The sequence below is a fragment of the Phascolarctos cinereus genome, unplaced genomic scaffold, assembly GCF_003287225.1.
Source record: "Phascolarctos cinereus isolate Bilbo 61053 unplaced genomic scaffold, phaCin_HiC Scaffold_5;HRSCAF=322, whole genome shotgun sequence".
NCBI lineage: Eukaryota > Metazoa > Chordata > Mammalia > Diprotodontia > Phascolarctidae > Phascolarctos > Phascolarctos cinereus.
The window spans coordinates 188,502,868-188,520,280 of NW_027555958.1; the positions used below are offsets into that span (position 1 = coordinate 188,502,868).

A 17,413-nucleotide genomic window follows, 5' to 3' on the forward strand; every position below is an offset into this window, starting at 1 on the left:
TAGGCAACAGAAATATGTAAGACCAAAGGTCATCCCCTAGTAGGTAAGTGGTCAAAGGATGTGAACATAAAAAATAGTTCTCAAAAGAATTGAAAATTTTTAAACAGTTATATGAAAGAATGTTCCATATCATTAGTAATGAGACATGCAAATCAAAACAACTCTGAGATTTTACCTGATACCCAGCAAATTAGAAAAGAGGTTAAAAATTGGAAATGGTCAACATTGGTAGGGGAGAAGGTAAAAGGAAACAAGCATTTATATGGCATCAACTACTATATGCCAGTCACTGTATATCATGCTTTACAAATATTATTCTCATTTGATCCTCACAAACAACCGTGAGAAGTAGGTGATATTATTATCCTCATCTTACAGTGGAGGAAGCTGAAGCAAACAGAGGTTAAGTAACTTGCTCTGGGTTACATAGTTAGTTAAGTGTCTATGGTCGGATCTGAACTCATGTCTTCCTAATTTCAAACCCAACACTTTATCCACTGTGCCACCTAGTTACCTTTAATATTGGAAGGGTTGTGGAGAGACAGGTATACTAATTCACTGTTGGCGGAGCTGTGAATTGATTCAGCTGTACTCTATCAACCATTCTGGAAAGCAATTTGGAACTATTCAAAGAAAGTGACTAAAATATTCATATCTTTAACCTAGAGATCCCACTGTTGGCATATACCTGCCTTGCCCTCTCCTCCTCTACCTAGAAGGAGGTTAATAGTAAAAAGAAAGGCTTTCTATACACCACAATATTTATAGCAACAGTTGCTATATGTATATAATTCTGAAGCAACAAACTGCACTATAGCAAAGCATTGGTAACAAAGCAGATGCTAATCAAGTGGAAATTGCTAAACAAGTTGTAGTACATGAATGTAATGGAATATTACTGCGCTGGAAGAAACAGTAGGATGAATACAGAGAAGTTTGGGAAGACTTATATGAATTGATTCAAAGTGAAGTAAACAGAAAAAGTCAATCAAGCCAATCAAGAAGCACTTATTAAGTGATCATTATTGCCAACTGGGCAGCAAGGTCACACAGTGGATAGCTTACCAGGCTTGGAGTCAGAGATACTCATCTCTTCCTTAGTTCAAATCTGGCCTCATACACTTACTAGCTGCGTGACCCTGAGGAAATCACTTAACCCTTTGTGCCCCAGTTTCCTCATCTGTAAAATAAGCTGGAGAAGAAAAAGGCAAACTACTTCAGTATCTTTGCCAAGAAAACCTCCAATGGGGTCATGAAGACCTGGACTTGACAGAAAAAGACTAAACAAAAAAAATATGCCAGCTACAATGTTGAATGCTGAGGATATAAAGTAAGTAAGGCAAAAATCTAGTTCCTGCCCTCAAGGAGCTAGTATTCTAGACAATATATTCAATGACAGCAACATTGTAAATGCAAAGAACAACTACCACCAAACACAGAAAGCTAAATACTGTGAAATTAGGAGTTTGGCCCCAAATAAGAAATATGAAAAGGAACCTCTCTTTGATTTTGTGAAAAGCTGACATACCATAAATTTGGGATATTGCATACAATCAGACTTTTCCATGTGTTGGGGTACTGCATAAAAGCCAGATTTTTTCCCATATGCTGCTTGGTTTGGCTGAACTGTTTTTCCCCTCTTTTTTATTCTTTGTTAAAAGGGATTACTCTCCTGGACAGGAAGCAGGAAGGGATATCTGCTCTGGGAAATGTAGTTGACATAAAAACAAAAGATTACAATAAAAATTATTAGAAAAATAAATCAAGGAATGATTGTTACTGAAAGCAATTCCTGACTAAGTGAGAATGGCCAATTATGCCCTTCTACTGCTATGAAAACTGAAACTGCTCTTAGAGCCCCTGCCATTAATGTCATAGGAAACTACCATCATCAGAGTCCCCTTTACCACCTTTTCAATGGTGTCACTACCACTTAAGTCCCAATACTTACCAAATAAAAGTAATTTTCCCACTCCCAACCAAATAAAACCAAATTGATAACTGCCATTGCTGCTGATGGAAACCTTTGCTCCCAAGAATCATTATTATGGTTGTTATTAGAATTCCTTCTCCAAGTACTGAAAGAAATGTGTTTGATTCAGTTAAATAAAATACATATTTAATCTGAACTGGTTCCCAACTTCTAGTCTCTCCCTTTTATAATGCATACTTCACATAGCTGCCAAATTTATCTTCCTAAAGCACCAGGATGATCATGTCACTAACCTAAGAATCTTCAGTGGTTTTATCCTATTGCCTTTAGGATAAAATACAAATTCATAAATTATCATTTAAAGCCGTTGATGACATACTTCTTACCCTTTCCAGATTTATTTCAAATTATTTCCCTTATACACTCTAAAATTCCAGCCAAACTGTCCTACCAGCCTTTCCCCAAACTTCACACCTTCCTCAAACTTCATGCCTTTGTACAGGCATGCCTGAAACTTATTCCCTCCTTATATCCACCTCTCAGGATAGGTCCCTAGCTTTTTCCTCCCTAGTTGTTAGTGCTCGCACTTTACTTAAATTATCTTTTATTTACTTGACTCTTTTTAGGTTATGTCACCCAGGGGAATGAAAAGCTTCTTGGGGTGTATGTATATGTATACACACACATACACGCATGTACGTATGTATGTATGTATGTATGTATGTATGTATGTATGTATGTATGTATGGTGTGGTTCAGTTGTTTCTGACTCTTCATGGCCCCATTTGGGTTTTCTTTTTTCTTTAACATTTTTCCCTCCCCAAATACACGTAAAAACAATTTTTTACATTCGTTTTTCTAAAATTTTGATTTCTAAGTTCTCTCTCTCCTTTCCCTCCCCCTCTCATTGAGAAGGCAAGCAACTGGATATTGGTTATACATATTCAGTCATGTAAAACATATTTCCAGGTTAGTCACGTTGTGAAAGAAAACACAGACCAAAAAAACAAATAAAAAGCAAGAAAAATAAAGAACATAAAGAACAAGTATGCTTTAATCTGCATTCAGATTCTATCAGTTCTTTCTCAGGAGATGGATAGCAGTTTTCATCATAAGTCCTTCGGAATTGTCTTGTATTTCTGAGAACACTTAAGTCATTCACAATTGATCATTGTACAACATTGCTGTTACTTTGTACAATGCTCTCTTGGTTCTGCACATTCCACTCTACATCAATTCATATAAGTCTTTCCAGGTTTTTCTGAGAACATCCTGCTCATCATTTTTTTCACTTAAATAGTATTTTATTTTTTCCAACTACATATCAAGATAATTTTTAGCATTTATTTTTATAAGATTTTTGAGTTTCAAATTTTTTCTACCACCCTCCTGCCCCCCAAATGGTAAGCAATTTGATATCATATAAAACATTTCCATATTAGTCATAATTGTGAAGAAACAGATCACAAGGAAAAAAAACATGAAAAAGAATAAAGTATGTGAAAAAAAGTATGCTTCCCGAATTAAGAGTCCATCAGTTCCTTATCTGGATGTGGACAGCATTTTCCTTCATGAGTCCTTTGTACCTGTCTTGGATCACTGTATTGCTGAGAAGAGCTGAGTCATTCATAGTTAATCACACAATGTTGCTGATACTATGTACAGTGCTTTCCTGGTTCTGCTCATTTCACTTTGCACCATTTCATACAAGTATTTCCAGGTTCCTTTGAAATCTGTCTGTTCACCACTTACTGTACAATAGTATTTCACTACATTCACATATCACAGCTTGTTCAGCCATTCCCCAATTCATGGTCATTCCTTCAGATTCCACTATTTTGCCATTATGAAAAGGGCTGCTATAAATATTTTTGTACATGTGGATCCTTTTCACTTTTTTATGATCTCTTGGGATACAGACCTAGTAGTGGTATTGCTGGATCAAAGGCTATGTGCAGTTTGGTTGTCTTTGGGCATAGTTCCAAATTGCTCTCCAGAATGGTTGGATCAATTCACAACTCTACCAACAGTGCATTAGTGTCCCAATTTTCCCACACACTCTCCAACATTTATAATTTTACTTTTTCATCATATTATCCAATCTGATACGTATGAGGTGGTACCTCAGAGTTGTTTTAATTTGTATTTCTCCAATCAAAAGTGATTTAGAGCACTTCTTTGTATTCCTACAGGTAACTTTGATTTCTTCATCTGAAAACTGCCTGTTCATAGCCTTTGACCATTTATCAACTGGGGAATGGCTTGTATTCTTATAAATTTGACTCAGTTCTCTATATATTTTGAGAAATGAGGTCTTTATCTGAAACAATTGCTGTAAAAATTGTTTCCCAGCTTTCTGCTTTCCTTCTAATCCTGGGTGCATCGGTTTTGTTTGTGCAAAGCCTTTTAATTTAATATAATAAAAATTATCTATTTTATATTTTGTAATGCTCTCTCTCATTTGGTCATGAACCTATAACTCACTTAACTTCTCCTTTAAGAATCTGGATGCTATTCTACTTGATGCATATATGTTTAGTATTGATATTACTTCATTGTCTATGGTACCTTTTAGCAAGATGTAGTTTCCTTCCTTATCTCTTTTAATTAGGTCTATTTTTGCTTTTGCTTTGTCTGAGATCAGGATTGCTATCCCTGCTTTTTTTTTTTTTACTTCAGCTGAAGCATAATAGGTTCTGCTCTAGTCCCTTACCTTTACTCTGTGTGTGTCTCTTTGCTTCAAGTGTGTTTCTTTCTTTCTTTTTAGGCAATTAGGGTTAAGTGACTTGCCCAGGGTCACACAGCTAGTAAGTGTCAAGTGTTTGGTCTGAGGCCACATTTGAACTTAGGTCCTCCTGACTTCAGGGCCAATGTTCTATCCACTGTGCCACCCAGCTGCCCCTTTTAGGTATATTTCTTATAAACAACATATCGTAGGATTCTGGTTTTTGATCCATTCTTCTATCTGCTTCCATTTTATGGGAGAGTTCTTCTCATTCATGTTCACAGTTATTATTACTGTGCATTACCCTCTATCCTATTTTTCCTTCTGTCTATCCTCTCTCACCTTTCACTCTTTTCCTTCTTGACAGTATATTGCTTCTCTCTACTGCCTCCTCTGGTCTGCCCTCTCTTCTGTCATTTCCTACCTTCCCCCACACACCTTTTACTTACTCTCCTCTCCTACTTCCCTGTTGGATAAGATATATTTCTATATTCAATTGTATATTATTCCCTTTTTGAGCCAAAACTGATGAGAGTAAGGTTCAAGTGATGTCCATTGCTCATCCTCCTATGTGTCTTTCCAATGTAACAGGTTTTTCTTGCTTCTTTATGTGAAATAATTTACCCTATTCTACCTCTCCCTTCCTTCTGCACCCAATATACTCCTCTTACTCTTCCCTGTTTTTTCAAGTCATTCCTTCAAATTCACCATTTACTCATATCTCCTGTCTATTCCTTCTAGCTGTACTATTACTGGTACAGTTTTTAAGAATCACAAGCATCATATTCCCATGTAGGGATGTAAACAGTTCAGTTCCATGGAATCCCTTATGTTCTTGTTCCCCCTTTCCCCTTTTTAGGCGTCTCTTGGGTCTTGACATCGCAGATCATTTTTTTTGTTCAATTCTGATCTTCTTATGAAAGCCTGAAATCCTTCTATTTCATTGAATTACCATTTTTTGCCTTGAAGTATTTTTCTTAATTTAGCTGGGGAGGTGGTTCTTGGGTGTAGTCCTAGCTCCTTTGTCATCTGGAATATCATGTTCTATGAGTTCTGATCCTTTAATGTGGTACCTGCCAAGTCCTGTATAATCCTGAATGCAGCTCTCCAATATTTGAATTGTGTCTTTCTGGCCACCTGCAGCATTTTTTCCCTGACCTGATAATTCTGTAATTTGGCTATAATGTTCTTTGGAGTTTTTATTTTGGGATTTCTTTCCTGAGGTGATCAGTGGAGTCTTTCAATGCCTATTTTGCCTTCTGGTTCCAGGATATCAAGGCAGTTTTCCTTGATAATTTCTTGAAACATTCTAAGTCCTTTTGATTATGGCTTTCAGGTAGTCCAATGATTCTGACGTTGTCTCTCCTGGATCTCCTGTTTTTCCAATGAGGTACTCTACATTTTCTTCTATTTTCTTCATTCTTTTGAATTTGTTTTACTGATTCTTGATGTCTCATAAAGTCATTAGCTCCCACTTTGCCCAATTATAACTTTTTTTATGGTGCCAATTTTAAATAGATATTATTCTCCAGGACAAGAATTGCATTTCTACTTGCTTACAGTACCGATACCATGCAATGCTGTTCACTTCTCTCCCTCTACACACATTCAAGTATTCAGAATGCCCATATTTACACAGTAGCCTAAATGTTACTTTTAAACCACTACTGCTTTGGCTTCAAATTTGAGACTTCAATTTTTGGAAAGCTGTGTGGAATGCTCAGTTTGATTGACCTCTTCAATGGTGGATCCAGAAGAAGTACCTCCAAATGGGGCTGCTCCACTCCCTGGGGACCCACCAGGCATGATTCCTGGCATGCCCCCCGGCATGCCCCCCTGCACTCTGGTACAGCTTAGTAATGATGGAGTTGCAGACCTTCTCCAGTTCTTTCTGCTGATGCTCAAATTCTTCCTTCTTAGCAGTCTGGTTCTCTTCCAACCAGTTGATTATTTCATTACATTTGTCAAGGATCTTCTGTTTGTCTCCACCAATTTTGCCTTGCAATTTTTCATCCTGTATGGTAGCCTTTATGTTGAAAGCATGAAATTCAAGACAATTCTTGGAACAGACCTTGTCTCTCTGCTTCTCATCTTCAGCCTTGTATTTCTCAGCCTCCTAGACCATATACTCAATGTCTTCTTTGCTCAGATGATCTTTATCATTGGTGATGGTGATGTTGTTCTCCTTGCCTATGCTCTTATCCACAGCAGAAACACTAAGGATGCCATTTGCATTAATGTCAAATGTTACTTAAATCTGAGGAACACACCTGGGTGCTGGAGGGATTCCTATGGGCTCAAACTTGCCAAGCAGGTTGTTATCCTTTGTCATTGCTCTCTCACCTTCATAAACCTGAACAGGCACACCAGGCTGGTTGTCTGAATATATGGCGAAGGTCTGTGTCTGCTTGGTGGGGATGGTGGTATTACGTTTGATCAGAACTGTCATAACTCCACCAGCAGTTTCAATGCCAAGGGAAAGGGGAGTGACATCCAACAGCAACAAATTCTGGACATGTTAAGATTTATCTCCAGACAAAATGGCAGCCTGGACAACTGCACCATAGGCAACAGCCTCATCAGGACTGACATTCTTGTTGAGCTGCTTGCCACTGAAGAAGTCTTATGGAAACTTCTGGATTTTGGGAATGCAAGTCGAACCACCCACCAGGACAATGTCATGAATCTGTGATTTATCTAGCTTGGCATCTCTTTGGGCCTTTTCCCTAGGGCCACGGAAGATGTTAACATTCACCTCTTCAAAACAGGCTTGGGTGACTAATGTATAGAAGTTGATACCTTCAGAGAGTGAGTCAATCTCAATAGTGGCCTGGGTACTAGATGGGAGGGTATGCTTTGCATGTTCACAAATGGTATGCAGATGGCGAACAGCCCTCTTGTTCTCACTGATGGCCTTTTTTCCCCCTTTTGGTTAGATAGTCGTGGTTAAGTGACTTGCCCAGGGTCATACAGCTAGTAAGTCTCATGTGTCTGAGGCCAGATTTGAACTCAGGTCCTTCTGACTCTAAGGACAGAGCTCTATCCACTGCGCCACCTAGCTGTTCCAAATGATGTCCTTCTGACTAAGGACAGAGCTCTATCCACTGCGCCACCTAGCTCTTCCAAATGATGTCCTTCTTGAGCTTTTGCTTGAACTTGGCAATGAAATGGTTGACCATCCAGTTGTCAAAGTCCTCCCCATTGAAGTGAGTGTCCCAGCTATGGACTTGACCTCAAAGATGCTATCTTCAGTGGTAAGAATGGAGACATCAAAAGTATCACCTCCCAGGTCAAAGATCAAGACATTTCTCTTGGCACCAACCTTTTTGTCCAAGCCACAAGCAATAGCTGCAGCAACTGGCTCACTGATGATTCGGAGCACATTGAGACCAGCAATAGTTCCAGCATCTCTGGTGGCCTGACATTGGAAATCATTGAAATAGGCTGGTTCTGTGACCACAGCATTTGTGACAGTCTTCCCAAGGTAAGCTTCAGCAATTTCTTTCATCTTGGTCAAGACCACAGAAGATACTTCTGGATAGAAACTTTTGGTATGTCCTTTGTACTCCACTTGGACCTGCATCATTCACCACCATAAAAGGACAATGTTTCCTGTTTGACTGCACAATTGCATCATCAAATCTGCAATCAATCAGACGTTTGGCATCAAAAACTATGTTGGTGGCATTCATCGCAACTTGATCGTTGCAGCATCACTTCTGTGTTGGTGAAGGTGACATATCTTGGGGTGGTTCTGTTTCCTTGGTCATTAGCAATGATTTCCACTTTCCCTGTTGGAAGACACCCACTCAGGAGTAAGTGGTGCCACGATCAATGCCAACAGTGGGTCCCTTTGACATGGCTGCTGGGAAGTCAGGGGTTATAGCTGACCACTGTGGGGAAGAAAGGCTGCTGCTGTGCTGGGCAGATTTCAATTCTGACTTTAAGAAGTTGTTTTTCTCAGTTAGCTTTTGTACTTTTCCATTTGGCCAATTCTACTTTTTGTTTTCTTTTTCCAAGCTGGTGACTCTTTTTTCCATAATTCTCTTGTATCACTCTCATTTATTTTACCAATTTTTCTTCTATCTCTCTTATATGATTTTTAAGCTCCTTTTTGAACTCTTCCACAAGAGTTCATTCTGGGCTTGAGACCACTTCCCACTTTTCTTTGGGGCTTTGCCCATAGGTGTTTTGATATTGTTGTCTTCTTCTGAGTTTGTGTCTTGATCTTCCCAGTCACCATAATAACTTTCTATAGTCAGCTTCTTTGTTGCTGTTTTCTGTTCATCTTTTTTGGACTTTTTCCTTTCTTTTAAATTTGAGCTCTGCTCCTGGGGTGGAAGGGGCGCTGTTTCGGAATTCTTGTGCCAGGCGCTATAGGCCCTGGCTGTTTTCCTGGTGTTAACTGATGTTTCCCTGAAGCCCACAGGGGACCCTGGTGTCTGTTGCTGTGATGAGGGGGTGGGGTGTGGCTAGTGATCCTGGAGGCCATAAGGGTCTCTGGTGCTAAGGTGGGGGGACATTTCCTAGCATTAGTGTCTGGCATATGCTGAGGCCTGTGGGGGTGTTTCTGCATTTCCCTGGTGATACATTGAAGCACATGGTGATCTGGCCACTGGAGGGGGCCCATCCCTAGAGGCTGCCTGTTCACTTAGGCACCCAGAGTCTACCTGTTTGTTGTGGGTTATACTGAAGCACGTGACAGTTCTCAGAGGTGGAGTTTGCCTGTTCCCCTGGCTATGCTGAGGCATATGGGGGATGGAGGGATTTGTTTGGGACACTATTTTATGGTTGTTTGGAGGTGAATATGGGAGAATTACAGTGATTTACTGCTTACTCTACATGTTGGCTCCTAGAAGTATGTTTTGCCCTGATCATCATTTCTTATAGCTCAAGAATATTCCATCACCACTATATACAACAAATTGTTCAGTCATTACCCAACTGATGGACATCACCTCAATTTCCTACTCTTTGTCACCATAAACATAGCTGCTAGAAATATTTTTGTACATATAGGTCTTTTCCTTTTTGTTTTTATCTCTTTGGGATACAGACCTAATAGTGGTATTGCTTGGTCAAAGGGTATGCATGGTATTATAACCCTTTGGGAATAGTTCATTTGGGGTTTTCTTAGCAAAGATACTGGAGTAGTTTGCTATTTTCTTCTCCAGCTCATTTTACAGATGAGGAAACTGCGGCAGACAGGGTTAAGTGGCTTGCTCAGGGTCACACAGCTAGTAAGTGTCTGAGGCTAGATTTGAACTCAGGAAGAAGAGCACACCTGACTCCAGGCCCAGTACTCTATTCACTATACCATCTAGAGGTGTGTGTATGTGTGCATGCATGTCCTCAAGCACTTTTCTTCATTTCTGTAACAGCTGAGCGTAGCACAAAGCCTTGCATAAAGCAGGCATATAATATACGGTTGTAGAAAGAATGAATGAATTGAACTCTTACTATGTTCAACTCACTAAGTTAGCAGGTTTGAGGAAATAGAAATAAAATGACAGAGTCCCCACTACCAAGGAATTTACAATCTAATTAGCAGGCATAAATAATGCAGAAAATACACAAAAGGGGCAGGCACTATGAGGGACATTACCATAGTTGGAAGGCTCAGTTAAATTAGGTGTGAACAGTTAGAGAAACTTGCTCAGCCAACTATCATAGAAGAGTATTATTTCCTTCCTTTATTTGTGAGTAAGCAAAAGAATGTGAGAGTGTCTTGATTGGTAAGAGGTAGCATACAGTCTGGGGTCAAATCCCAGTTCTGATACTTACTACCTTTGTAAACTTGAATGAAGGGTATGTCATCTCACCCTCTCTGGGCCTCAGGTCCTCATCTGCAGAATGAGAGGGTTGGGCTAGATGGCCTCAGGAGCCCCTTTCAGCTTTAGATTTCTGATTCTATGTGAACTTTTTTGGGTCTCAGTTCTTTAATAAAAAAATGAGGGGGTTGGACCTGATATCTTTTAAGGTCCTTTCCAGCTTTTAAAACTATGATTCTAGTTAGTTTAAAACTCCCATGTCCACTATTAAAAAGCTGTAGGTCTTAACTCTAAGTTGTCAGGCTTTTGTTGTTCTATGGGCTGTGGTCTTCTTTAACACACAGGCCTTTATGTCCCTAGGTTAGGAGGTAATTAAATTGTTTGGTAGAAAAAGCCCTAAACTTTGAATTAGGAGACCTACATCCTCGTTTCAGCTCTGCTACTAGCTGTAAAACTATAAGCAACTTTTACTGATACCAGTTTCCTCATCTGGTAATATGACAGGGTTAGACTAAATGGTCTCTTAAGTCCTGTTCAGTTTTAAATTCTATAATCTGGTTTAAAATCTGTTAGGTCTGTGTCCTGAATGATGTACTCAAATACAATTGCAGTAAGTCACACTTTTACATATTTATTATTATAAGCTTTTCTACTAAATGTGCGGATTTATGTAAAAATACATTATTATTGTGAACCAAAGACCCTGGAGCTGCTGGCTTTTAAGTTTTTATTATATAGCTCTGTGTTTTATTTAAATACTGTTCATACTCAGTATCTAGCAAGATGATGCCCCAGCAGCCAGATGCTATTTATTTAGAACTGGGGGGAGGGAGGAAAGCATATACCAAATATACCAAATACCAATCTGTTTTGGACTTGTATCAATTGTAATAATGATGTTTTGGGACTACTCTTTTACATCTTCTTCTGAATGTCATGATAGCTGGAATCAGCCAAGATACTCAGCTAAAGAATCTTTTTTTTTTTAAACCTGAAGGCAGAGTGATAGTAAGTACCATAAGCTATGTTGAAAAGGGCATACATAAAGGTCAACAGAATTCTTTCCCCCGTAAGGACTTTAGTTCTGTTAAACATACTGTAACATTTTTCTGTCACAGAATGTGAAATGAGAATATGTTGTACATAGCTGCATTTGTAATGAAGTTGCCCTATACTTTTGTAACATTTGCTTTTAAGTGTCATTTGTAAAAATAGTCACAATCTAAGTGATTAAAGTTTAAAAGTGCCCCATGACTTTGAAAACCTTGTATGATCCATTCCAAAGTATAATTTAAATGACTTTTTGGATTATCTACTGCTTTGAATTATCCACATGACTGCTTTCCTTTATTAGAACAGATAACTGGGAGATTACTATTTCATTTTACTTGCCCTGAATATTGAATTTCAGTACAATTACAGCAGAATCAAGTGACTTCTTTTATATCCTAGCAGAAGATAACTCCTCATGATCTCAATATACATATTTATGCAAACACTGTATATACAGTGGTTTTTTAACATTTGAACCAGATTGTAACAGAGCTTATAGTTGTTAACCTTTTTTTTTGAGAAGTTATTTTCTTGGCTATTTTATAGGTTATTTTAACTTAACAATACTTAATACACATATAACGTGAAACCTTTTAAAAATTTGTTATCAACTTACTTTCTACAGTTATCTTTTGTACAAATATCAAATGACTAACATACAAATGCATTGGACTTCAAAATTCAATCTTTACTCATCATTGGTTTAAGCAGAGCTTTCCTAAAGCTCTGCAAATATCCAACATTGGATAGGAAATCTGAATAAGTATTGATGGCAGAAAGCAGTTATGAACTAGAAATCCATCTACTAACCAGGAATTCTTAACCATTTTTTGTGTGATGGACCTCTCTGGCAGTCTGATGAAGCCCATAAGTACATCTCAGAATAATGTTAAATTAATAAAACAAATATCTGCCTATTTATCAAGTTCTTAGACTCCAGGTTAAGTAGACTCTAATAAATGTCCAGTATTAGATCTAGGTAATAAGGAGATTTCAGAACAAGACATCAATAAAGACTTTAATCATTTTAGAAGATTCAGAATGGTATTATAGAGAGAGAGAGAGTTGTGGACTCAGGGTAAGGAAGACATGACTTCAAATTCTGCATCTGATATCAGCTGCATCAATCCTGGAAAAGTCAGGCCTCCAAATGCTTTTCTGCCTGACAGTAACATTTTATCTCTTTAGGAAGAGTGAATTAGCCATGATCTTCTATTTTAGAGGTGTGACCTACTTAAAAAAAACAAAATTAACTAAAACCTCTAATATGTGAAAATCAGAGACAGAGACAGAGAGATTGATAAATTACAGGTTGCATTAGAAAAAGGTTTTCCAGGTATATGTGTTGTACAGATTATTAAGTAACTGACCAAACCTGGGGGCCAGAGAAATTGTGTTTGCAAGCACTTCCAAGTGGAGACCAATCAAAACGAAGATTAAGCATCTTGAAAATTACAATGTAAGTCACTGGGGAAATATAATTGGGTAATAAAATTCAATTTGAAAAAGAAAAAGAAAAAAAGAACTCCTGCTATATAGGATCACTGGTCTAGAGTGTGAAGGTCCTCTCTGGAGTCAGCTAATTAATCTCCTCTCACTAGAGGAGGAAACCTAGATTCAGTGAAGGTTAAGTGATTTATGCAAGATAGCAAAGTGATTTGAACCAAGGTCCACTGCTCTTTCCAGTGCACTACACTGCTTGGCTTGACTTCTTTAAACTATTGTGGCTAAAAGTTAATTACTTATTTAGTACTGGGGGAAAAAAAAGTGGAGTATTTGGATAGTAAGGCAAAGGCTTGTCTTAAAAACAACATACAAGCAAATTCTGACTAGACTAGATTCTGCTTGAGAGGCACTGGGAATACCCAAGAGAAACCTGAAAACAGATATCGTCAATGTGGTTAAGGATAACCCTTGTTTCCCACTACCAAGGAGCATTCTTTTAATTTTTTTATTTCAGGAGGGCTGCGGGTAAGTGTTGGGACCCGTGATTTCCGACCGGTGGGGAACTCCAGGTATGGCAGCTCCCTCTACCGATGCAGACAGAGGCTGAATTAAATGCAAAAAGAGTTTTCGTATCAGCCCGCAACTTTTCGAAATTTAAACGCTCACCCTTTTACATGCTTAAAATTTAAAAGCGCAAATCAAAATTTTAAAATAAATCAAAGACAGCACCCCACCCCTTGAATTTATTTACATTTAGAGCAGAGGTTCTTAACTGGGGTGCATGAACACTAAAAAAAAAACAACCAATATTTGGGGAGGATAACTTTCGTTGTAACTGGTTTCCTTTGTAATCCTATGGATTTTATTTTCTGTACGATATGATTCATAGAGGGGAGTCAAAGGCGTCACCAGACTGGCACAGAGTCAGAAGCTCCCCCCAAGGAGTCTCTCAGCGCCCTCCCCCCGTCCGTCCCCATTGCCTGTCCTCCTCCCGCCATCACCTCCTCTCGGGGCCCGACGCTGCGGCCCCCCGGCCATCCTAAGGGCTCCTCTCACCTGGATGCCGGGTTTCTGCAGGCTCTGCACGATGTAGTCCAGGCGGCGGCCCACACTGTTCTTGGCCTCGGCGGCCGAGTTTTTGGTGCTGCTGACCTTCACCGTAACCAGCGCCCGGTCCGGGCCGCACATCTCCGCCGAGCCGCTCACGTGCACCTCGCGGGCCGGATTCTGGGCCGATGGCGGTGCCGAGGACGCGCAGAGGGGCAAGTGGCTGCGGAGGTTCGGCAGCATCTCCCCGGCGGCGCCACAGAAGCCATCCCGGCCCCTCTCACTTAGCGGCGCCAGCTCGGCGAACACCCGGGACCGGGTAGCCGGTGGCCAAGGCATGTAAGCTGACCTCAGGTCCCCATGGCGACCGCGGCCTACGGTGTCCTGGGAGGGAAAAGAGGACGCGATCGACCTCCGGCGCGAGTCCCGGGAGCTTTCCGCTGTCGCGCAGGGAATGATGGGAAGCCCTTTCTCTCTTCTAGGGAGCCAGCCCCGGCGAGCGCTTCCCGCGGCGCTTTCGCTGAATCTTGAGCAGCTGCAGGCGGGGGAGGGACTGTGCAGAACCCCGCTGACACGTTCCCCGTCATCCTCTATGCGTGGACCCTAGTGGGCCTCCTCCGGGGGAGCCTCTTCCGTGGCGTGCAGGCGTCCATCCCACTGTGGTGGCTCTGGGCCCTTGTCTATATAGTGCAATGGGCAGCGCGGGGCTTGGTGGACCTGGGCCACTTCACAGCCTTACCATTCTCTGGGCTCTTGCTTCCTTATTTTCATCTTAGAAAATGGGTTGGATTAGATGACCTCTGAAGTCTCTTCTGGACAGGAGTGTGTTAGTAAATGTTTAGCATTCAGGACACACATTTTAAAATTTAATCAGTGTTATTAACACTTTCTTAAGCAGACAATGGGAGCCTGGAAAGCCTGGTTAGAATTGTTTCTTGCATACCCCTGCTTCCATCTCTCGATCTGTGATCCACTCACCCTTTTACTTGAACTATTGTAATAACCTCCTCACGGGTCTTTATGTATCCAATCTCTTCTCCAATGCATCCTCCACAGACCTCCAAAAATGATAAAGGGACTAGGCCCAGGGGGTCACTCCCTTACTCAAGGAGCTTCAGTGGCTGCCTAGTACTTCTAAGATAAAATACAAACAGCCTTTGATGTGTAAAGCCCTTCATATGCTGGTTCTAATCCATTTTTCCAGACTGATTTTTACATCTTTTCCCTATTTGTTTCAACCAAACTAGGCTAATTGCTTCTCCCCTTTACATACATTCTATCCGTGGCTCACTTATCTCTTAGCCAATAATGTTTTCTCTCTTCACTTCTGACTTTTGGAATCTGTACTTCACTTCAAGGGTTAGCTCAAGTGCCAGCTCTTCCAAGAGGCCTTTCCTTATTCAGTTGTTAGTGTCCCACCCCCCAAATTTACTACATATTTATTTTGTGTACTTATTTCCCCCTCCCAAAAAGTTGCTACAAAAGCTTTACGTATATCATCTCATTTAAACTGTGCAACATTCTTTCATTTAAACCTTATAACAACTTTTTCAGGTGGATAATATGGGAATTTCCATTTTACAGATGAGGAAACCTAGGCTTTGAGAAATTAAGTGACTTATGCATGGTAACATAGCTAGTGACTGGGGTAGGATTTGAACTGTGGCCAAGTCTAGTACTCTATCCCCTATTTTATGCTGACTCATGTAATATAAGCTCTGTGAAGGCAGGGACTTTATATCTCTGTACTACTCAGGGCCTACTATAGTGCCTGACACATGGTGGATGCTTTATATGTTTGATACCTTAAACTGTATTGAATTAGTGGTAGAATTTGGAAGCTAGATTAGGGGTTGGTAGTTTACTAACATTTATATTTCTTAGATTGTATTTAAAAAGCTTAAATAATGCCTAAAAGTCCCATATTATTCCCTCTGACATATATACATATTAATCAACTAATAAGCATTTACTAAGTGGCAACTATAGTGCTAGGTACTAGGTATACAAAGAAAACAATAAGGAATCTTTCATTATCTCTGATCAGTATCTGATCAAGCTATAGATTCAGACCTTTAATGTGTTATGAATTCACAGTTTTAAATAAGCATCAACACTGGTCATAAATGACCAAAGAGTCACAGAGTGTATGCAACTGCTGTAACTCTAAAAATACCAAATTGCTCACACAGGTTATCACCACAGTTGACTCTGAAATAACAAAATAAAACTGAAGAGCCAATAGTGGTCATAAGCAAAAAGCTTTCTTTATTCCATTGGAGGGAGGAAAGTAGACACATGTACTGGGGCCCTCTCTAGTAGGGGACCCACTTTAATGTGTGCAAATCTCTGTCTATATACTATTGGCCCACAGTGAACTGTAGCCCTAACAATGTGGGGTAACAGCAACAATGAGACAAGTTTGATTCATAGTGGGGCTTTGTGACTGGAACATGGATACTGAAGGGACTTCTTTGAGGTTAGAGAATACCTGGTGCTGGTGTGAAACAATTCTGGGATTTTGCTGTGGCTGAGATCATCCAGAGGGTGAGCACAAAGGATTGCTGGTATGCCAAGCTCAGGGCATAGCTTTCTTGCTGTGCCTTAGCTCTGGAAAATAGGGTGACTCCTAACAGAGGAGTAAAAAGAGAGGGGTGGTCTTGGCTTGGGGATCCTGACATTAGTACAATCAAAATTCAGAAGAACCCAATAGAAACTCCTCCTACCAGGATCACTCCCTTCGAGGTCAGTCTTTAATGAACTATTTTCTGAGTATACTTGTGGCTAATAAAGAGAAATGGGGGAAGGATTTTCTTCCTCTCTACCTCAGGCTTATGGTTTAAAGGAAAGTGGGGAACACAAAAAGACTGGTTGGATGATTCTAGCCCTTCTTTGATCCTCATTCCAAATATGTGGGATGTCTAGCTCAAAGGCATGAAATGGGTGATGGAGTGTTATATTGGAAGAAGTGAGAAAAAGTCCAGTTTGGGTCAATCATAGATTGTGGGAGGACAGTAATGTCCACTGAGGCTGTGAATACAGTTTGGGGCCAAGTTTTGAAGGGCTCTTGTTCATAGTACAGTTGTCTACACACCTTTCTATATTCTCATTCTTCTTTCATACCACTACTAGAGGTGATGTGTAATAGACTACTAGATTCTGTGATATCACTGATCAACAGCTGTTTTTTTGAAACCTTTCAGCCCAGATAGAAAATTATTCCTAGATCTCTCTTGAAAAGGTCAGAAATCAGCAAGGTGGATTTCATTTGGTTACTCCTTTGGTACATCTCATTGCAATGAGAATACACTTATCCTTTTCTCCTTCCCCCTTCCACTGCCTTTCCCCTCAATATGCTTCTCCTTTAGCTGATCTTCCTATTTTTCAGGACCTTGAGAGTAATTAAAGTGAAATTCCTCTGGTTCCACTTCTGAGCTG

The 17,413-nt window shown here is 40.0% G+C and overlaps 1 protein-coding gene across 1 annotated transcript in view; it reads right to left on the reverse strand.

Moving 5' to 3' along the window:
• The window catches only part of IRAK1BP1 (interleukin 1 receptor associated kinase 1 binding protein 1), a 31,113-nt gene extending 16,536 nt beyond the window's left edge, over positions 1 to 14,577 (reverse strand). The window contains 3 exon segments of the mRNA XM_020975519.1: positions 13,985 to 14,413; positions 14,415 to 14,523; positions 14,525 to 14,577. Coding sequence (XP_020831178.1) covers positions 13,985 to 14,413; positions 14,415 to 14,523; positions 14,525 to 14,562 — 576 coding nt within the window. The 5' untranslated portion in view covers positions 14,563 to 14,577.
• Positions 14,578 to 17,413: the final 2,836 nt, after the last annotated feature.